General features: G+C 45.5%; 2 protein-coding genes across 2 annotated transcripts in view; one reads left to right on the top strand and one right to left on the bottom strand.

Moving 5' to 3' along the window:
* The window catches only part of LOC141128353 (protein argonaute-1), a 221,424-nt gene that overhangs the window by 163,881 nt on the left and 34,567 nt on the right, over window positions 1–22,976 (top strand). Inside the window, exons 11-13 of the mRNA XM_073615597.1 lie at window positions 10,790–10,923; window positions 14,709–14,893; window positions 22,442–22,601. Of these exons, the coding sequence (XP_073471698.1) occupies window positions 10,790–10,923; window positions 14,709–14,893; window positions 22,442–22,601 (479 nt within the window). The remainder of the gene's footprint in view (window positions 1–10,789; window positions 10,924–14,708; window positions 14,894–22,441; window positions 22,602–22,976) is intronic.
* On the bottom strand, window positions 1,326–8,346 carry LOC141129838 (uncharacterized). The gene is made up of 3 exons (XM_073617899.1): window positions 8,252–8,346; window positions 4,509–5,418; window positions 1,326–1,373 (listed from the first exon to the last, which is right to left on the bottom strand). Exons 1-3 carry the CDS (start codon window positions 8,344–8,346, stop codon window positions 1,326–1,328), a joined length of 1,053 nt encoding a protein of 350 aa, XP_073474000.1.

Below are 22,976 nucleotides of genomic sequence, written 5' to 3' on the forward strand. Positions count from 1 at the left end.
CAGGCCCAAAGCTTTATTTGAACTGCCAAAGGATACACGGGTGGGAGGATGGGGAAATCTTCAGACCTCCTCTTCCTCCTTGAAGTCCATCAAGTGATAGTCTCTGAGCAGACTGTGAACCAGTCTGCGGCAGTCCTCGATGGACATCCTCTCCCGCTGGTGGATGAGGCGCTTTCTGGCGCACCATAAAGCATCCTTAAAGCAACACAGCACCCGCCAGGCACCGTCAATGTCCTCCTGTGAATGAGTTCCACAGAAGAGTCCGTTCAACACACCAAAGTGTGTGATAGCAGTCTGTGGTACAAAGTCTTTGAGTTCAGGTTCCAAGGCTCTCAACAGGTCCTGTGCAAAGGGACACTCCCAGAAAACATGCAGAGCAGTTTCCTCCTGGATGATGCAAAAGGGGCAGTGCCTGTATCTGCACAGGTTTCTGGCATGCATGAATGTCCTGAGTGGCAACCCCCCTTGAATTGCCATCCATGCCAGATCTTTGTGCCTGTTGGTGAGTCTCTTTGAAGAAACATTCCTCCAGACCACTTTACAAGTGGCTGAAGGGAGGCCTAGAACAGTCTCAGCAATGTCCGATGCTCTAATCAACTTGTGGATAGTTTTTGGCTTCCACAAGTCGGGCTTCACTCCATGTAGCCCCAGCTCCTTAATAAACTTGAAGGTGTCCAAGTAGTACCAAGGGGTGTCCCAGTTGTAGGGGATGGAGCTGTCCCATTTGTCCCATCCGAGGGTCCTCCAAAGAGGCAGGAGGAAAAAACGGGACATGGAGTTACCACCAGAGTCCACAGTTCTGTCAACCAGTGTCCTGTGGATGCAGTTACAAGCAAAGCACACCCTCAGTAAGATAGCGATGTCGGGCACGCCCTTACCGCCCTTGAGGGATTCCTTGAACATAACCGCCCGCTTCACTCTGTTCATTTTGGAGCTCCAGATGAAGTGAAACACCGCCCTGGTGATGGCCTTGCAGGTGTTGACCCGGGGAGGCCAGGCCTGGGCGAGGTACTGCAACACAGGGAGGATCTCGCTGCGGAGTACCAGTGTTTTGCCTTCGATGGTGAGTTCTCTGAGGCTCCAAAGTCCAAACTTCTGTCGCATCTTTCCTCCCAGGACTTCAGGGCTGCACCCTCAGCTCCAAACCAGACCCCAAGGATTTTGATGAAGTCCGTCTTGACGCTGAAAGGAATGGGTGCAGAAGAAGGCAGTAAGACAAGTAAAAGAAGGCGCAATACAAAATACTTTATATACCATTGCCTATGCACACAAGGGCAGGATGCATACAAACATATATATGGCATATATATGGGTGGAGTAAAAAGTCATTCAAGGCAGCCGCCAGAAAGAACCAAAAAGCCAGGTCCAATGTGCTAGAGAAAAACAAGGAAGAGGGGCGCCACTGAATATGTATCAAATTAAATTTATTATTAAAAACAATAGCCACTCACATGTAAAACTGAAGTGTAGATCTCAGGTACATCTCATAACACAAGAAGGAGCGGAGGACTACAAGTGGCAACAAGTCCGGATGCACTGACATCACCTCTCATAGGCTGAAGATGAGCTGCACTGAGCCAATGTTGTAGTCCATAAACACACCAAGTACAGGAGAGCAGGGGAGCTGTCTAGGGTGGTGTGGGTTCCAGGAGAGGAAGGTGAGGGCGTCCAAGCTGGTACTTCCGTGTGTAGCGGTGTATCCCAAAGTCTCGTCCGGCGTCCGTGATGGAAGTAAAGCACGGCCGTGTGATCGGAGCCAGAACGAGGCTTGGATCGCAAACACAGTGGCGCCGAGCTGTGACGTCACTCCTGTGCGACGCGTTTCCGAGATAGCTCGCTATCGATGGAAACGCAGAATGCAGAAGAAGGCAGGAACCACTTTCCGAAGAGCATGACTTCTGACTTCCCGCAGTTGACCTTTGCCCCTGAAGCTTGGCCGAAGTCCTCACAGGTCTGGGCGAGTGTGTCGATGGAGCGCCGATCAGCACAGAACACCGTCACATCGTCCATGTAGAGTGAGCACTTGACCTCCCGTCTGTCCGGTCCTGGTGCGGTGATCCCTCTAATCTCTGGGTTCCGTCTGATGCTTCAGGCAAAGAGCTCTATACAACAAACAAAAAGCAGAGGTGAGAGAGGGCAGCCTTGTCTGACCCCAGACAAAATTGGAAAGGGGTCAGTTTTCCAGCCATTTACCAGCACCAAACTAGAAATGTCAGTGTACATTACATTCACATACGAACAAAACATTTCCCCAAGACCAAACCTGCGCAGAGCTCTGCACATAAGCTCATAGGAGACACGGTCAAAGGCCTTCTCCTGGTCAAGACTGACCAGGGCCACGTGCACACGGCGGCCATGAATGTACTGGACCGTGTCCCGGACAAGCGCATGGCTGTCCGCAATCCTGCGACCAGGAATGCCACAAGTCTGATCCGGGTGGATGATCTGTCCGATGACAGACTTCAGCCTATTGGCCAGGACCTTGGCGAGGATTTTGTAGTCCACGTTCAGAAGAGAGATCGGACGCCAATTTTTAAGATCCGATCTCTCCCCCTTCCGCTTATACAGAATCGTGATCATCCCCTCCCTCAGTGACGGAGGCATTCTGCCTTCCACCACCATCTTCTCGTACAGCTCGAGCAGGTCCAGGCCCACGAGATCCCACAGTGCTACATAGAGCTCAACTGGGAGACCATCGCAGCCCGGGGTCCTGCCTCGCCTAAAGGATTTAGCGGCAGAGTGCAGCTCCTCCAACACCAAGGGGGCGTTGACGGTTGATGAACCTGCAGGATCAATTTGGTTAGAGATACCTGACAGGAACCTGTCGGCCACCTGTGTGTCCGTTTCTTTCGGGGAGTAGAGGTTGGTGTAGTAGTCGCTGACCACTTGCATCACAGCCTTCTTCCCCTTCTGGAGTGTTCCGGTCTCGTCACACAGCTCTGACAAGGGTGTGTGTCCTGAGTGAAGTTTCCTGAAAAAGAAAGAATTACACTTCTCACCTTTCTCAAGATTCTCCACCTTGGCACGGAAGACAATGTGCCTGGATTCTTCCTTGAAGTGTCCTTTCAGGCTCTTCTTGGTGTCCTCCAGGTCCTGCCTAACATCCCAGCCACAGTGATGAAGGGACTGCAGCTGACGCTGCAGTCTCCTGAGTTCCCTCCTCCTGGCACACACACGCTGGTGTCCCCTTGCCTGAAAGAAGCTACGCAGCTTAACCTTCACAAACTCCCACCAGTCACTTACCCTTCCGAAGAATCTCTTTTCCTCCGTCCAGGTGGCATAGGCCTCCCGGAGTTCCCCCATCAATTCCTCGTTTTCCAGCCGGGTGCTATTCAGCTTTCAGGAACCCGGTCCGCGGGCAAAGCCCTTGCCCAGGTCACCCCAAAAGTGAATAGCCCTGTGGTCAGAGAAAAAGCAGGGGACCATGGAGAACTCATGATGTTTGACTGTTCTTGAAGTGAGCACGAAGTCAATCCTGGAACGCACAGATCCATCGGGTCAGCACCACGAATAGTTCACGGTCCCTTTCCCTATGGATCCCACGGCGTCCTGCAAGGAGGCCTCCGAGATCATCTCCTTGAGCAGCCTAGAAGTAGCATCAAGTTTTGCATACATGCTGGAGCTGCGCCCATCCTCCTCGATCGGACAGTTAAAATCACCGCCGATCACTACTGTTCTGGTGGTGATGAGTTGGGTCCGCAGGGTCTGGAAAAGTTCCAGCCGCGCATTCTTGTCTGGGGGGGCGTACACGTTGATGAGCCTAACTGGCTCTTCCACCCATGAGCCTCTATGACCAAAAGACGGCCACAGACTACCTCATGGATAGAGTCAACCGTGAAGCGCCCACCCCTGACCAGAATGGCTACTCCTGCTGACTTGCAATCGCCACCCCCGGACCAGTAGGAGGGACCAAGGGTCCACTGGGAGGACAGATGAGTGTACCTCCTCAAGGGAGGAAGGGCGCACTCCTGAAGCATGTAGACATCACTCTGCTGACTTGAAAGAAAGGTCAGGACCGCTTGCCTTCTAGATGTATCCTTGATACTCCTCACATTAATGGAAAAGATTGAGATCTCAGCCATAATGAAAAAAGGTATGAGGGTCTAGTTAACAAGGGTCCGAACTTAGGGGGGTGGCTCTTCCGTTGCGTCTTCTGCCTGTCCTGTGTTCTGGGCCAGGCCCAGCTCCTCAAGGACAGACTCCATCATCTGCTGGCTGATGTGGACGTTGGGGGGGGAGGTCATGCTCGGGGTCGACCACGATCTCCTCCCCTTCCTCCTCCTCTCCTGCAGACTCTAGGTCCTCCACTACTTGCTCTGGTCCATCGCTGTCGCGTTGGACCCCGTTGGGCCGTTTGGTGGCAGGTTCCTCAGCTGTTGGGCTCTCTGGCTTCCGTTTCCGGTTTCCTCTTGGGCCACTGGTGGGGGTGGAGGGGGGTGGGAGGGTGGGGAAGTCCTCCAGGGAGGACAGGTTCGAGGGGGGAGGGGTGGGGGGGTCTCCTCCGGCACAGAGGGGGTGGGTGGGGGTGTGCTGGAGGTAAGGGGTGGGGCAGGGGTAGGGGCAGGGGGGGCGGGAGTGGACTTACCTGTGGCCTTTCGAGGTTCTTTTGGTTTTTCTGGCAGCTTCCTCCTGGGTGGCTTACCCTGGCTCACGGCTCCAGCGTAGGTCCGGGTCCTCTGGGGGCAGTGTCTGAAGACATGCTCTGCCAATCCGCAAAGGTTGCAGGCTTTGGACCTCGGACAGTCCTTGGTCTCGTGGCCTGTTACCCTACAGAACTTGCAAGCAAGCTCTGTACAATCCTTACCTATGTGTCCCGGCTGCCCACACTTGTTACAGTTGTAGGGTATGCCGGGGTAAAAAAGGATTCCTGCGGAGGATCCCAGGGAGAAGAAAGGCTGCAGGTGCTGGATGTCCCCCGAAGGGTCTTTCCTCAGTTTGCAGAGCACAGACCACTTACCTATCCAGAAGCCGTTGGCATCGAAGATTTGGATCGGGTCCTTCACCACGGTGCAGAACCTCTGGAGGTAGGTGGCTATGTCCTTTCCGCTGGTATGGGGGTTCCTCATGGCCACTGTCACCCGCTTTTCGTCCCGTGTTATGGGGCAGTTCGCAGTGAACTTCCGGAAAGGGGATTCAGGGCCACTGGTCTTCACCATCTCCCAGTATCTTCTGCAGACATGAAACGACACAAAAGTTATAAAGAATATACCTCTTGTGAAGGCCTGCACGGAAAGCGTCTCCGCTTTGCTACACCCCTGTTCCAGAATCATCTTCTTTTCGAAGATCTCTGGGGTCATGTCAGGGACTCTTCCGTCCACCTCTTTCAGCTGCAGCACGACCGTCTGCTTCATCCAAGGCTCCAATGCTGGGAGCCCGTCTGCAGGCTGATCTGGCTTGGCTGGTCCTGGTCGGCTGGTGCTGGCCGGGGTAGAGGCGGGGGTTGAGGCAGCGGCATTCCCACGCTCGGAGGAAGTGGCTGGAATGGGGTTCTTCTTCTCCTTTCTGGTCTTCTTGTCGCTCTTCCCCATCGTCAAGGAGTTGGATGTCGCTTCAGGTGTTCTTAGGCGGCTTCCTTCTGGTTCCTCGACGTCTTCGCTCTTTTTGTAGCCTTTACAAAGGCTCTAGCATCTACTGCCCGGAGGTAGTAATGCGGAGTGGGGGAGGAGGGAAGACCGCAATCTCGTTCCCTGTGGGGGCTAAGCCTCTAACCCAATAGCAGCAAGTAGGTGAAGCTGAATTTAATCAACGATCCTACCAGGCCGAGCAGAGGGTACCCCACAAGGACCAATTGGCTTGGATAGATGCAAGTGGTTCTCAACGTCCTAGCTGTGAAGCAGAGACACCCCTAAAGGCTAAAGTCGATACTACACTTGATCTTAGCCAAAAGGCCGAGAACCGATCCTGGAGCATTGCAATACCTGATGCAACTGAGTGCAACTAAAGCAAACAATCAACTATTTGTGGGAAGGCACTGTCAAAAGATCTCTGGGATCAAGTTGTGGACAGGCACAAGTCAGGAGATGGATACAAAAAAAATTTCAAAGACTTTATCAATGCTTAGAAGGACAGTCAAGTCTATTATTAAGAAGTGGAAGGTATTATAAGACTAAAATTGAATTCTTTGGCCTCAACACCAAACGATATGTCTGGCAGAAAGCCAATAAAGCTCACCATCCAAATAACACCATTCCTACAGTAAAGCATGGAGGTGGTAATATCCTGATATGGGGGTGTTTCTCTTTATTTTTTTCTGATGTTGGTGATATATCTTTCACTTGGATGTTATAAGTTGCACTGAGTAAATACAGCTGGATAAAACAAAAACTGTGCCTGTCCTCATTTCAGGCTGTAAAGCAACAAAATGTGAATATTTTAAAGGGGGGGGATTCTTTTCTATATCCACTGTAACTCTAGCCACTTTAAGTATTTAGGCTCACTGTGGGAGTATCTTGGCACATGATAGTAGTGTGGGGCCCCAGGTAAAATTTTGCAATGGGGCCCACAAGCTTCAAGCTTGGTCTCTGGTTACATTCTAAGTGTTCCAGAATGATGGATTGCATTTATAAGCATCTGCTTTGGCATATCTAAATGATGTCATTTTTTAAATTAAATGTTGACCCCAGCTTGTGTATAAAAAAACAGATTAAAGCCTTTTTAAAGATTGTAGGATAAAGGTTTATGCCTAATTTTGCTACTACGGAGGCACAACTTACTGATCCCACCAAAAGAAGCAAGTCCACCATGGATAAATGGAATAAAGAGGTATGAAGAGCTTTTCAGGAGCTTAAAGCAATATTGTATAAGGAACCAGTGTTACCTACCCCTCAGCTTTAGTCAAGTCTTGTACGGATGCCTCTAATGTTGGACTAGGAGCAGTCTTGTCACAGGAAATAAAGGGGAAGAAGATTCAGTAGCACACCATAGCTGAAAACTAACACATTCAGAGAGGAACTAAAGAACTAATCCATTGTGGAAAGGAAGTGTCTCTCAATAAAGTGTGCACTAAAGTCATTGCTGTATTAGCTTTTGGGCTGACAGTTGTGATTGATTACAGAATATTCACCACTACAGTGGATGGCTTTAAACACAGGCTAGGGACTCAGTATGGGAATGCTAATGATCTGTCAAATGTCCACTGTTTGTTGGCAAAATGTGCTTCATCTCACAGGTCAGAGCAGAGGGGTGCTTATGTGAAGCATTGGCTGGTTGGATTGTGAACGGTGTATGTGTGTCTCCTAGGTTTCTCACCTACATATGGTGAGGCTTTTTAGGTTGTGATTGATGAGGAGAAAACATTTTTTTTGTTTTCTCAAATTCTTTGGTCCTGTTCTTGGAACTGGCGCCTGGAGGCTTGGACAAATCTGCTTGGACTCTTCCTGGGTTTCTTCATCTTGTGCATGGTTTACTGCAGCCAATAAAGTCTCACTTACAGCTGTGATTTTTTTTCCATTCATAAACTTTCTGTTTTGACTGCACACTGATGGAAACCTAGGTCTTTATAACATTTTTGTAAACCTTCACATTCTTATAACCTCAGCAGTTCCTCTTTTACAGCTCTATAATTAACTAGGTAAACAGAAGGGCAGGTGAAATCCAGAACTAAATTAATCAGAACATCTAACTGGAATGCGTGACTAAAGATACTTACTTTTAAATTATTTTAGTTAACAGCATTTGTTTAAACCATGGGTGCTCAACCTGTGGCCCTCCAGCTGTTGCAGAACTACAAGTCCCATCGTGCCTCTGCCTTTGGAAGTCATGCTTGTAATTGTCAGCCTTGCAATGCCTCATGGGACTTGTACTTCCACAAAAAGCTGGAGGGCCACAGGTTGAGCACGCATGGTTTAAACCATTTGCTCAGTAAAGATATAGCAATTGGAAAATGTTGTACGTGTTATTCATTAAACAAGACTGTCTTCATTATTGTGATTAAACTCAGAGTAAACAAGATCAAATCACAGCTTAGTCATGCATAGAATAATGCATCTAAATCCTAAAGGTTCAGAAACTTAATGGTATTGTACAGGACATAGGAGTTGATTCTTGGGCCATGGGTTATATGCCCTTACCTTTAGGTGATTGGACTTCGGCTTTGCTGGAAACTACCCCCTCCCTTCCCTCCCTGTGGGCCCATGTAATCCCACCCACTCTGTGAGGCTCTGTTTTTTACTAATGTGCTTAGGTGATGGACCCCTTTTCCTGTTGGGGAAGAATCGCCTTGTGGCACACTAGCAGTTTTCAGATCAGTTACCCTCGATGTTCTTGGAAACCATACCCGGAACCCACAACAGCAGGGCTGGTCTGTAATGTTGGCTTCTGACACTGGATCCTGCTTTCAGCACTCATCCTGGTACCTGGTGAAACAAGTGAAGTAGCTGCAAGGTGCTATAATACAGATCCAGGGCAGTGGTGCATTCTAATACCACCCAGGCCACTGATGACCCCTTGGGGAGTATGCCCATCGTGATGGGCAAAGCCTGGACCTAGAACAAGACCAGCTACATAGATTAAATAGGACAGGATTACCCTGTACTTTACATACCAGTTCTTGACTACACATATCTTTTTGGATTATTACCTGAATATGTAGTAGATACCACATTATATCCTTTTATCCTACAAGAACCTTCTTGAGAAAGGGGGTTCTTACATCCCCGAAACATTGTTTTTTCCTCCTCCTCTCTCTCTTCACCAGGGTCTGGCTCCGCTATCCTTTTCATTACTCTATTCTAGGTACTGAACTCCTGTATGCATTTCTGAACATCAGCTGCTATATGTTCTAAGTGTTGCTCACTGTACCTTTTTACATGCATGTATTTTTGTTCATGTGATTTAACAGTGCAGCGAATAACTATGCTGCATTATGCTTGATGTGATATAACATACTTTAATATTTGTACCTATTGTGCAATTGTATGTATATGCCTAATACAATTTTAATGCTAAAGCATTTTTTTTTGTGTTGTATGCTTACTTAAAATTCTTGTAATAACAGATTGATAAACTGTGGAGAGGTTTAAGCAACCTAAAAAATAATTTATTTTTAGTTGCTAAATGGTGTAGATCGGGGGTTTGAAACCTGTAGATCGGGATCTACCATTAGATCGCGGACAGGTGACTGGTAGATCGTGGTCTGGGCTTGCTTACAATCCAATCCATAGCATCAAACAGAGTGCAATGCAGAGGGACTACTTGTAAAGTTGGAGCTGTAGTAGGGAGCAAGAGCCGCATAAGCCGATGCCTCCTCTGTAGTTGTGGCTCCTGTCCCATGTGGAATGATACCAACTGCACTTCACCTCTTATCTTAACTAGCATTCTCAAGAGTGGTGCCAGCAGCAGGAAAGAAGAGTTTTTCAGGTCAGCGTGAAACAATACACTGGGCATAATAGTATAGGGCTGCTTTCACACTGATGCGCTGCGGTTTACCTACACCGTGGGTGCAGTGCAGTGTACCTGCAGCTTTCCTGTGGGTTTGCTGTGCTTAGCCATAGACTTCTATTATATCCTGTGGGTTTGGTGCACTTTCTGAAAGGGTTTTACCCCCCTCCAACCTTACATGTGAATAAGCCCTAAGGGTGCCACTCCTGAATGCAAGGGCTCATTCACAAGTACAACAGGCACTGCTGCTCCTCTGAAAAGCGATCTGAGTGTGTTTGACAGGTACTAAGGAGGCGATAAGTTGCCGCCTCCACTACCTGATTTAAACCCATGATTGCTGTGCAATGCACGCAGTTACGACACGGTAGTACAGCAATTAGAGGTTTAGATTAGGTGTTTAGATTAGGTCTTTGACTTCTTCCATGTTGTTCAGGTAGATCTCCTCCTCTTTAAGGTTGCCTACCACCAGTGTAGATAATAGCGATGTGCAGCCCTTTATTGCTAATTACACCAGGGGAGGTTCCCAGTAAAGCTTATGCCAGTGTCCAATCACCAGAAGGTAGCACCATATAATCCATTGTCTAAGAATCAACTCATGTTTCCTGTACTGTACTCCATGATATGGATTTTACAGGTACGTCAGAATTTCTATTTTCACATCTCAAGGTACATACACTATATGGCCAAAAGTTTTTAGACACTTGACCATTATATGCTAAAAGTATACGGGCACTTGTCCAAATAGTTTAGTTCAGGCATTTCCATTCAAGGATAATGTTAAAGATACCGTATACAAAGGTTTAATAGACAATTAGATAATTATGCACGTTATGCAAGCTTTTTGTAGCAACAGATTTGAGGAAAGTCCTCTCCTGTTTCAGTGTGTGCCCCTGTGCACAAAGCCATGACCAGAGAAACATGGTTTAATATAAAACTCGAGTGACCTGCAGAGAGCCCTGACCTCAAATCTGTTAATCACCTTATTGATGAATTGGAACATCAATTGTGACCCAGGTGGTCCACCATCAGAACCTGACCTTACAAATATTTTGTATTATGGAAAGCCTTCAAAGAAGAGAGCAAGCTGTTATAGCTGCAAGGTGGAGAGGGGGCACTTTCTTATTAAAGCAATAATTTTGGTTTAAAATGTCTAATACACTCCTATACAATGGATGTGATGGCCAGATGTCCAATCACATTGCCCGTATAGTGTATATTTGTTATCTATCTGCATTACAGATAAGGTTTTAGCTAGAAAATAACATCTATATGTTCATGGGTGTACTGTGGGTATTTGAATTTATGTTTAATGCAATTTGCAGTATAATTGTGACCCTTTTTTCACAATGAGCCTTTATCAATCTGAGCTAGGGTAGTAAATAATACACAATGTTTGTTTTTCCTCTCCTAGAATAGAGCTATTGCAACTCCAAACCAAGGAGTGTGGGACATGAGAGGAAAGCAGTTCTACAACGGCATTGAGATCAAAGTTTGGGCCATTGCTTGCTTTGCTCCGCAGAAACAATGCCGGGAAGAAGTGCTAAAGTGAGTGGGAATATGATGCAGGAGGTAGAAAAGGTTTGCTGAAATTTGTGTCTACAGAAGAACTCAGACCTAATTGAATATTAAGATACTGCTTCAAATGAGCTATTCCTTACAATATCAGTGCAGATAATGTGCAGTTGAGTCCTCTCCACTACAACACACTGGTTAAAAACACTTCTACAAAATTATTAAATTGTATCATGGAAGTTAAAGCTTTCTTTTCTTCTGGTTTAGAAATGCTTAGCAAACAAATACCAAGGAAGAGGAGAGGGCATTTACAGAAGCTAATATTTAAAGAAGTATCCCATTCCAGTTCCTGTTGTGGTTGCTGAGTAAGGTGCTTTAAGCAAAGAGACTTACTTTGTGAGTGTCAGTGCTTGTCCCTGGCTGCAGGGGCCACTCTAGATACCAGCACTGCCGCTCATTGTAGTATGACAGTGCAGCCTATCAACCCAAGGACATCTTCATATGCTCCTTGTGCACTATACAGGCAGTCCCAAACAAGACAGGGCCTATAGGTTTGTTCTTAAGTTGAATCTGTTTATAAGTCAGAACACGTACATTTTATAAGTGTAGCTCCAGCCAAAAAAACTCTTTTAAACTTTTTAAGCTTTTTGGATAACATAGGGAAGGGTTAACACCCCTGTAATGTTTGTTTTACTGTCTGTGCCCCTGTTCAGAAGATTTCACCTCACTTTCTGTCCCAATGACAATTGGATTTAAAAAATTGTGGGTTGTTGTGGAAACAAGGATTGGTGATAAAGCATCAGTGGAGGTACTTTTTTCCCATAACAACTCTTACAGGAGTGAATTTCCCTTCCTAGGGGTAGATTTCTTCTCACTTAGGGTCCTTTCACACTGGGGCGGTTTGCAGGCGCTATTGCGCTAATAATAGCGCCTGCAAACCGACCCGAAAGTGCCGCTGCTTTAATTCCAGTGTGAAAGCCCCGAGGGCTTTCACACTGGAGCGGTGCGCTGGCAGGACGGGAAAAAAAGTCCTGCCAGCAGCATCTTTTGAGCGGTGAAGGAGCGGAGTGTATACCGCTCCTTCACCACTCCTGCCCATTGAAATCAATGGGACGGCGCGGCTATACCGCCGGCAAAGCGCCTCTGCAGAGGCGCTTTGCGGTGGTTTTAACCCCTTCCCGGCCGCTAGCAGGGGGGTAAAACCGCCCCCGCTAGCGGCCCAATACCGACGGTAAAGCGCCGCTTACAATAGCGGTGCTTTACCGCCGACAACGCCCCCGCCCCAGTGTGAAAGGGGCCTTCCTGTTGTCTTCCTCCGTTTCTAAGTAGGAGTCGTTTGTAAGTCGGTTGTTTGTAACTAGGGGACCACCTGTACAGTGTGTCTGCCTGTAACAAAAAAAGTGAATGGCAGTACTTGGATTTGCAGTTCCTCCCTGTTTCATCTGCAGCTGCAGGAGACAACAAAGGGGAGTGATGATAGTGATGAGGGAAGGGCCATCAGTGTCAAACTTTTCAGGAAAAGAGAGCGCTGGTGAAAACAAAAGGGAGATGTGATCAAGGGCAGAGAGTAACCAGCACATGAGGCTGTACACAGACAGAAGGAGCATACACTGATCTTGTTTGTGTGTACAAGTTCAGTGTCTGTACAGTTTACACCACAATAAAGTATACTAATCTGCACTGCACTTTGTGTACTGTAGTACATATATATGGATTACCAGTTCACAGGTACTTGGTAATGTGCCTATGATCAGGTATTCCAGAACTATCCTGTTGTTCTACATTGCAAAGGCATAGGCACATTACTCTGAATAGGAAACACAGCACACAGAGGAGAGGGGATGGGCTTGGTGGTGGTTTTAACTTCCCCATTGGAATGCCCATACTTTTGGCCTTCATTTAGGGTGGAGCTACAGCCAGCACAAACAGAAAAACTATGGAGTTGATTTACTAAAGTGCAAGTGCATTTGCTCCAGAGCTTATTATATAAGGTGAATCTCTGCTGACTTCCACCATCCAATTATATACATGCCAAAATGCTATTTTTTTTTGTTTGTCTGTTTTTTTACTTTCCTTACATATGATTGGGTATCCTTTGCAAAGTGAAACTTCACCACATATACTAACCTTTGAAGCAAATGCCCTTGTAGAGGGCAATTGCATTTGCAAAGTGCACAGTCTTTTTGCCTTTAGTAAATCAACCCCTATGTTCTTTTACTTCCTACCAACAGTACAGATCTCCTGGGGTATTAAAACTTGATCTTTTTAGTCATATTAATAGTTCTTCTTTAAATTCATGTATAGGTGGGTGGTTTATATGAATCGCCAGATCAAATTTATCTTTTTGCAACACTTAGTGGGCACAAATGCTCCTTTTTCAGGGATATTCAATTTGATTATCTAGGAGAGGATTGTCCTTAAAACTTAAAGTGTAAGTAAACCCCCCTATTGTTTTCAGCCAAGGAAGCTGCCATCGTTGCCCCTGTTTAATCTACAACTGCCATGATGCTCCACATGTGATCATTTATGACACCAGCCATTGGATGGTTTGACAGTTTGGTTGAGAGCACAACCAATGGTTACATTTCTGGCACGTGCCGGAAATTAAACTGTTTTATGGATAGGTTTACTTTAACTCCAGGCAAATGGCTGAATACACAGAGGAAATATATGTGTAAGGAAACTGTTTTGCCTGCCACTTCATCCGCCTTCTTTTTTACCAAGTCTTCTGGGTCCCATGTTGCTAATCTCCCATTGGGCAGCCAGCTTTGATGTAACTCCTGGCCATATTCCGGGCATTTTAGAGATTCAGAGAATGAGCCTGGGTATACACTGTGCATGTGCTACAGACAGTGTACACTAGTTTGAAAATGACTAGGAGAAAGCAGAAAACCTGTATATCCTATCAATTTCAACAAATCCCAAAGGTCTTCTTTAAAAATACCACTGAAAGTGTTTTATAACATACAGATAAAACAAATACAGTTTTACAGATAAAGTACCTCTGTTTTACCTGTATAACAGATAAAAATTCCTGTTGATCCTACCAGAAATCTTGGCAGCTGATAATGACCCCCTATGTTATGAAAAGCAGGAGGTTATCTGTAGTTCTAAAACCTTTTCTGTCCTAGGGAGACAGTGCTTCCCCAGAAAGCGAGTCATCCAAGGACAGAAGGTGTGTTAATTGCAAGATCACCTTGTAATACCAAAAGTAAAAAGTGGCTGGACTGCAAAATAAGAAATTAGCTAATTTCTCTGTCACTTCGCTCTCTTCTCCTATCATCATGTACCTTGTTAGCATATGAGCAGTGCAGCAAAACAGGCTAGCTCCTTGTGCTGCTTCCTAATCTTTCAGCCTGAGCTCTGCTGCACAGTGATTGTGAAAGGTTAATACCCAGTCAAAACTCAGGTACTTGACTGCCTGCAAACAAAAAATACACTTAGTGATGTATAAATACAGACCTACAATTATCTTTTATATCTGCCTGGAGTTGAGCTTTAAATATAACTCCAGTTAAGTAACTTAACCAATCATGTTTAAATAAAACTTCCAATTACAATTGGAGGACCTTGTCTCTGATAAACCCAGCAGGGAACCATGCATGTTACAACATCAACCAACCAGTGTACCTTTTCTCTAAAAGCAGGGGCAGGTTCTGAAGGAAAACTGCTGGCAAATATTTAACCAATGGGAACCATTCACAATTTTGTCAGTTCTAGAGTGTAATATGTGTACATAAAATAAAATTAAAAAAACAATAAAATAAGCCAGTATAGTCAGTTTTGTTTTTTTATTCTTTTTTTTTCAATTTTTTCAGGAATTTTACAGACCAACTAAGGAAGATTTCAAAGGATGCAGGGATGCCCATCCAGGGTCAGCCATGTTTCTGTAAATACGCACAGGGCGCGGACAGTGTTGAGCCAATGTTCAGGCACCTCAAAAACACTTACTCTGGGCTCCAACTCATTATTGTTATACTGCCAGGAAAAACACCAGTATATGGTAAGAGAATGGATAAAAATGGATAAAATGTATCATGCCAAAAGTCCTAGTGTTTTCTTCATACCATTATTTTGCCACATTGTATGTGAGAAAAAAATGTTACCTCATTTTAAAGTGGGGATTTAATGTCACAAAATTGTCTGCCTACTGCAGAAATCTGTTGGGTTTTTTTTTGCCCTCCCAGACAATAGCAAGACTAAATAAACTTAGGCCCCTTTCACACATGCAGACTGTTCAGATCCACCTGTCAGTTTTTTCAGGCGGATTTGAACGGTCGCTCCATACAGCTCTTTGGAGCGTCGGATGTCAGAGGTGACATGTCCGCTGACATCCGCTCCGCAAAATCCAGATGGATGGATGTCCTATTTTCAATCCGTCTGGCGGATCAGATGAAAACAGACAGGGGGTCCGTAATCATCCGATCCCCCCATAGGGTTGAGCGGACTCTCTGACAGGTCCGTCCCTGCTCAGAGTGCATCAACAGAGCGATCCCCGCTGAGCAAGCGGAGTAGTAAAAATGGACAGCCCTGTGTGAAAGGGGCCTTACTTGCATGCTTAAATGATTTCGACTTTTACCAGCACACTTTCTCTTCTGCTGCTCTTTAAAGTTCTAGATTTGTAGATCGTAACAAGTGCAGAAAAATGAAGGGAATCTGGAGCAATGGTTTTGAATCTCTTCAATGATACTGATACTTTACTGGTTTTGCACAAAGTAGCCCCGATCTTCCTCTTCTGGGATCCCCTGGTGGTGCTCCTAGCTCCTCCCCCTTCATAGTGTCCCCATAGCAATACCAATTAGCTTCTGCTCCTGTCTTTGAGCCTGTGAGGAGGGAGAAAGAGCAGCGATTCTGCTCTTGCGCACAAAGCTGAATTGAGACCTGTGAAATGGTTTATATCTTTTGTCTGGCACTCTCTTCAGCAAATACTCTACTCCACTGTAAAACAAGTAGGTATAACTGTGTGAGCTGCCACACTACTAACCTAAAAATAAATAGAGATTAAATAAATAAAAATAAGTAAAAATAAAATTAAAAATAAATACAAGTAGATAAAAATAGAAATAAAAGTAAAAATAAACAGCTGCCAACTTTACCCACACTTCCCAGATGTGACAATACAAACTGACATACCAAATGTGTGGCGCTAAACATAAATAAAATAATTTTAAAAAATGAATATAAAACTAATAACTCATGCATATATCCTATAATGTGAAAAAAATATAATATATAATTAAAGTGCACGTGCTTCGTGTGATGCACACAAATCCTCAATAATATAAAAAGTCCATTATCCAAACACAAACTTAGAACAAAAAATAAAATCTTAATGCAATGTCCAAAAATTATATATAGGGAAAGCTTGCGTTCTCCGTGTTTCGCAAAAAAAATTATATATAGGGAAAGTTTGCATGCTCTGTGTTTCGCAAAAAAATAATTAGTATTGCAACAGTCCAAACATGATAAACTGTGATGGTGATGTCTTCATGCAGGTGTGCACACACCCCCACCAGGTGTACCCTCACCTTAAGGGCTTTTTAAAAAAAGCCTGTGATAAATAATATCAGCTTGGGAAGGTCCTCCTATGGTTCCTCTTTCGTGTAGTGGTTAGTGATGGCTTAAATGCTGCTACAAAGATCATTCCTTCCTCCTGATCAAACATATCTATATGTTTGTGCAATACACGGAGCATGCACACTTTCCCTATAGTTTTTGGACATTGTATTAAGATTTTATTTTTTGCTCTATGTTTATGTTTGTATAATGGACTTTTTATATTATTGAGGATTTGCGTGCATCACACGAAGCACGTGCACTTTAATTATATCTTATATTTTATGTTTTTTTCACTCTTCTCCACTGTGCCACCACATAGTTTTAACATCCTACCCTGACCCCTTGGGGTCTCCTTAACCTAGTAGAGGCTCTGATCCTAGTTCTTGTGTCAGTTTAGCTTCTGGAGGTAGGTCTAATCTTTGTCACTGCTCAGTCCATCTAATAAATCCTCCTCCCTAGGGACATGTAAGGTCATTGTGGTATCTGGTGTCCTTCAACGGCATCCCTCCCCCTCTCTAAAGGGATTATCGTACCTGACTGGTCGAATGGAGCCTACATTACTTGCTCTTTGTCCTAGCATGCTTTTGAATCCCCATTGTTGCCCCTGCTCACCTGGTTCTTCTCAGAGTGTGCGCTCTTGTGTCTGTCCTAGTGCCTCTTCTTCTCATCCCTATTGTGGGACAGTCAGATGATGTTCTGTCAAGAGAACAGTCATGGTGGGTCTGGGCAGATGACTCTTTGAGCAGCTGTACTCCAAGATCTGGCCAGGTCTTGCTTCATCAGATTTCCACTTTGGATCATATTGCCCGTCACCTGTAAGCAACCTTTACCAGCAAAGCTCTGTGGTGGCAGGGCTTATAACATTGTTGCCATCAGACATCTCCTCATCGAACAGGAAGTCTGCCTCCCTTGCAGTAGCATTGGGTTTTGAAGGGCCTTCTTTCTTTCTCCCATCTCCTCTCAGTCAATTTCAGCCCCTTACTCTGTTGTTGGTCTAGTTCCTGTGCATAACTGTGTCTGCCTGAAAGGATCAGGTACTTACTGGCCTGATCACTTTCCATTAGACACCAGACAGTTTTTAATCCCATCCTCCGGGTTTCCTTTTATTGGAGAATCATCATTTCAAGGACTGCATTCTGGATTTCTATGATAGGTGGTTCTTCTACTTCATGAGATTCCTCTTTGGTCACCTCTCCTGGCTTGGACACCCCTGGTTACCATCCTTCTACTGCTGTGTCTTTACCATCTAGAAGTAACAGGAGTCCTTCCTGCATCAGAAGAGGTAGTCTGGTTCTGGCTGTGGACAGTAACTGTGATCTCAGTCATTTTTACACTGATTCCTTTTAAAGGCAATCTGGCATTCTTCTGATATCTATTTTTTTACAAATGGTGGCTTCTGGACATGGAAGAGAGGGTTGTTAGATGAGGTAAAGGATGTTAGTTGAGGGTCCCATGTCTCTATGGGCTTTCTGTGAGCCAAAGCATCTAGTTTCCTGCTGCAGGTTTTTTCATAATCAAATTACCGTATTTTTCATTCCATAAGATGCACCTGACCATAAGACACACCTAGGTTTTAGAGGAGGAAAACAAGAAAAAATATATTCTGAACCAAATGGTGTGCTAAAATATTTAATATTATACTACTACTATAGGTGGGTGGTGGACACACAGCAATGCCACCCCTCCTATCAAATCAGCTCAGCTACACTATACCTGGGTGGTGGTGGTGGACACAGCAACCCCCGCCCCCCCTTCCCAGATCAGCTCAGGGGGGGCAGGGCAGACAAACATCCCTTCAGCCTCTTCTATCACAACAGCTCAGGTGACTGGGCAGTGGATACCATACCAGCCCACACCTCCCACCCCCTTATCACTAGCTCACCTCAGGCAGCGGAGGACACTGCCATTACAAATCCACAACCCCCTCTTGCTGGCTGGCTGGCTCTCTGCCTTAGATACACCCGGGCGGGCGTCAGCTAGGAAGGTCCGGAGGACTGGGAACATAGTTTGCAAAAACAGCTGCTGGAGGGAGGAGCAAGAAGTGAGACTGGATCAGGCCACGGTGCCGATGGTGCTCCAGCTGAAAAAATAAAAACAGCCAAGGCTCTCGCCACTCTCGGGATGGTGTCACCACTGGCGGGTTTCACCCGACCTGGGTGCGGAGCGCACTCCCATAGCGACGCCACTGCCACCCCCCCATGTTTTGGCACCCGGGGTGGACTGCCTCCCCCCACTCCCCCTTGGTAGGCGCCTCTCATCCTGACCTCTCTCTTCCACAGAGAAGCCGAGCGCCGGTATTCTGACACGGGGGGGAGTGCGTCTTATGGTGCGAAAAAATGCGGTAGTTGGCAGTTAGGTAGTTTATTGTTACAATGTAAAGTTTTAAAAAAAAAGGCAGTTTATGAAATATCTATATGTAGTGCTAAATATAAATAACCAACTATATGGTTCGGGAGAAAAATCTCTAATCCACTCTGAGAATAACAGACAGAAGAAATATACTGTATATACTATTATGCAGCGTACACACGAGCGGACTTTCCGACCGGACTGGTCTGACGGACCGAATCCGGCGGACAATCCGACCGTGTGTGGGAAGCATCGGACTTCCGACGGACCGTTCCGGTCGGAAATCCGACGGACTTTAGATTTGAAACCTGCTTCAAATCTTTACGTCGTAACTCCACCGGACTCGGTTCCTAACTGAAAGCCCGTTCGTCTGTATGCTGGTCCGACGGATCAGATACGACGCAAGGGCAAGGTACTACATCTCGCGCTCCCTGCAATAGGAAAAACAAATTTTCCTGTTGCGGCGAGCGCGAGATGACGATGGCCCTTAGGTCTGGTCTGGATTTTAAGGTGAACCCCCTACACCGAAAAAAAACAGCGTGGGGTCCCCCCAAAATCCATACCAGACCCCTATCCGAACACGCAGCCCAGCCGGTCAGGAAAGGGGGTGGGGACGAGCGAGCGCCCCCCTCCTGATCCGTACCAGGCCGCATGCCCTCAACATGGGGGGGTGGGTGCATTGGGGAAGGGGGGCGCCCTGCGGCCCCCCACCCCAAAGCACCTTGTCCCCATGTTGAGGAGGACAAGGGCCTCTTGCCGACAACCCTGGCTGTTGGTTGTCGGGGTCTGCAGGCGGGGGGCTTATCGGAATCCGGGAGCCCCCTTTAATAAGGGGGCCCCCAGATCCCAGCCCCCCACCCTATGTGAATGAGTATGGGGTACATCGTACCCCTACCCATTCACCTAGGGAAAAAGTGTCAATAAAAAAAGCACACTACACAGGTTTTTAAAGTCATTTATTAGACAGCTCCGGGGGTCTTCTTCCGACTTTGCCGCTCTCTCCGGCCTCTTCTCCCGGTGTCCGGTTCTTCTCCCGCTCTCCGGCCTCTTCTCCCGGTGTTCGACCTCTTCTCCCAGTGTCTGGTTCTTCTGCTGGCTCCTCCGCTATCTTCTGCCTCTCTTTTGCTAGCGGTGGCTCAGACTTCTGCGTCATCTTCTTCCCTCTTCTCTTCTTCCAATGTTGACAGGACGCTCTCTCCCGCTGTAATGGTGTGTGAGCGCTCCGCAATGACTTATATAGGCGGTGGCCCCCCGCCCCCTTATGACGCCACAGTCCCGGGGCATGCTGGCACTGTGACTTCATAAGGGGGTGTGGTCAACATCACCCGGTGACCACGCCCCCTTATGACGTCACGGTCCCAGAACGCTGGTCCAATGCCAGGGCTCGTTCTGTCTGTCACAGGTGCGGGATCAGGAGGATGGGGCTGTGTGTGACGGCGCGCGGACTGCAATTGTAATGTAAGCTGATACAGCGTGCAAACCCCGCTCTGTGATAAAGTCGGCTCTCTTCCTCCATGCTATAATGATCCGGCCACCCTCTCTGTTCCTCCACACTCTTTTTCTCTGGGAGAATGGCTCCCATTCATCCCCGCCTGACGGTGGAGCTCGCCTCCCTGCTCCCAGACAGCCCAGCTCCTCACCAGACCTCATTTTCCACTCGCAAAATGCAAAAAAAATGAAAAATTTGAGGGCTGTAAGACTTATATCATTCATATATGTATATAATAAATACACCCAGAAGTAGGATATATGGGCAATTTATTATCACATAGTTTTTTGACTCCTTTTAAAATCATAATGATAACAGAAATCGCCCAAATGGCCCTGATCAAGAGTTTACATACCCTGGAATGTTTGGCCTTGGTACAGACACAGAAGGTGGCACACACAGGTTAAAATGGCAACTAAAGGTTAATTTCCCACATTTTTGGCTTTTTAAATCGCAATTAGTGTCTGTGTATAAATAGTCAATGAGTTTGTTAGCTCTCACATGGATGCACTAAGCAGACTAGATACTAAGCCATGGGGAACAGAAAAGAACAGTCAAAAACAAGGTAATGAAACTTTACAAAGATGGAAAAGGATATAAAAAGATATCCAAAGCCTTAAATATGCCAGTCAGTACTGTTCAATCATTTAATAAGTGGAAAATGTGGGGATCTCTTGATACCAAGCCAAGGTCAGGTAGATCAAGAAAGATTTCAGCCACAACTGCCACAGGAATTGTTTGGGATACAAAGAAAAACCCACAGGTAACCTCAGGAGAAATACAGGCTGCTCTGGTAAAAGATGGTGTGGTTGTTTTTAAGGAGCACAATACAATGATACTTGAACAAAAAAGAGCTTCATGGTCAAATTGCCAGAAAGAAGCCTCTACTGCACAAGTTCCACAAAAAAGCCTGGTTACACTATGCCCAACAATACTTTGACATGCCTCATTGGGCTTTTTTGTGGCATTGGCGCAGTAAAGGCTTCCTTCTGGCAGCTCAACCATGCAGCTCTTTTTGTTCAAGTATCGTTGAACTGTGCTCCTTAAAAACAACCACACCATCTTTTTGGAGAGCAGCCTGTATTTCTCCTGAGGTTGCCTGTGGGTTTTTCCTTGTATCCTGGGCAATTCTTCCGCCAGTTGTGGCTGCAATCTTTCTTGGTCTACCTGACCTTGGTTCGGTATCAAAAGAGCCCCAAATTCCCCTTATTAATAAGGGATTAAACAGTACCGACTGGCATAATTAAGGCTCTGGGTATTCTTTTTATATTCTTTTCCATTTTCATAAAGTTCCAATACTTTGTTACGCAGGTCTTTTGACTGTTCCTTTCTACCTCCACATGGCTCAGTGTCTAGCCTGCTTAGGGCATCCAAGTGAGGGCTAACAAACTCATTGACTATTTATACACAGACACTAATTGTGATTTAAAAAGCCACAAACGTGAGAAATTAACCTTTAATTGTCATTTTAACCTGTGTGCCACCACCTGTGTCTGTACCAAGGCCAAACATTCCAGGGTATGTAAACTTGATCAGGGCCATTTGGGTGATTTCTGTTATTATTATGATTTTAAAAGGAGCCAAAAAACTATGTGATAATAAATGGCTTTATGTGATTGCTATCCTTGAATAAAATACAGTTTTTTGGCATGATTAGTCATATTTTCAATATAAATGCCAAAATTTCACAATTTCTACCAGGGTATGCAAAATTTTGAGCAGAACTCTAACTTTAGGACAAGGAAGAAAATAGGAATTTTGTGGAGTCCATTGAGGGACACGGGTCCCAGCACTCTGTGTTTATGCTTATGATACTACTTGCTACAAACTGTTTTTCAAAAGTATTGAAAGATCTGCTAATGTATGACCTTTCTAGGATAATATATGGCATGATTCAAAAACCACAGACACACTTCTTTCTCTAATTCTGGACTATGAAAAAGTGTTGTATGTAGAACATTTATTCATAGTTCTTAAACAACAGGTGACCGAGTTTTGTGCAGAGAATTTTTAGCTGCAGAGTTTCTGATTAATAGAAGTAATATCCATATGATTTTACAGGACTGACATAGTGTTACAACATGTGCTAATATATTGTGACAAAAATGAAAATAATTTCTGTACAATAATAAATGTTGATTAACTTGATTCTAGCGGAAGTGAAACGTGTTGGGGACACTTTGCTTGGCATGGCTACCCAATGTGTCCAAGTAAAAAATGTGGTAAAGACTTCCCCACAGACCCTCAGCAACCTGTGTCTGAAGATTAATGTCAAACTAGGTGGGATCAACAACATCTTAGTGCCTCATCAACGGTAATGTTTTTGTTAGCTTTAAGTTTAAAGTTAATATAGCAAACCAGTTAAACTGATATGGATAATCTTTGTCTTGTCGAGGCATTTTTGTCTCATTCTTTTGCTCATTTAGCAGAGTATGTAAAACTTTGACTTTATTAGATACAAAAGTATTTAACAAGTTGTATGCAGTAAAAACTGTCTATTAAGGAACAGTATAGCCCTATAAGCACTGTATACTAATAAGCCTGGACAGTATGTGAAGTATCTGTGTCATGTACAAGCAGTCTAAAATATACAGATGCAATAAAAAGTATGTGAACCCTTTTGGAATGATATGGATTTCTGCACAAACTGGTCATAAAATGTGATCTGATCGTCATCTAAGTCACAACA

Source organism: Aquarana catesbeiana, linkage group LG02 (assembly GCF_042186555.1).
Source record: "Aquarana catesbeiana isolate 2022-GZ linkage group LG02, ASM4218655v1, whole genome shotgun sequence".
Lineage (NCBI taxonomy): Eukaryota > Metazoa > Chordata > Amphibia > Anura > Ranidae > Aquarana > Aquarana catesbeiana.

Bases quoted from the DNA above. Each gene is read 5' to 3' on its own strand.
- LOC141129838 (XM_073617899.1), bottom strand. From the start codon at position 8,346: ATGAGTGCTGAAAGCAGGATCCAGTGTCAGAAGCCAACATTACAGACC. The intron at 5,419-8,251 runs GTAACTGATCTG...TACCCCGGCCAG, and splicing joins GGTTTCCAAGAACATCGAGG to CACCAGCCGACCAGGACCAG. The intron at 1,374-4,508 runs GTGCCGGAGGAG...GTTTTTCTCTAG, and splicing joins CACCCCCACCCACCCCCTCT to CACATTGGACCTGGCTTTTT.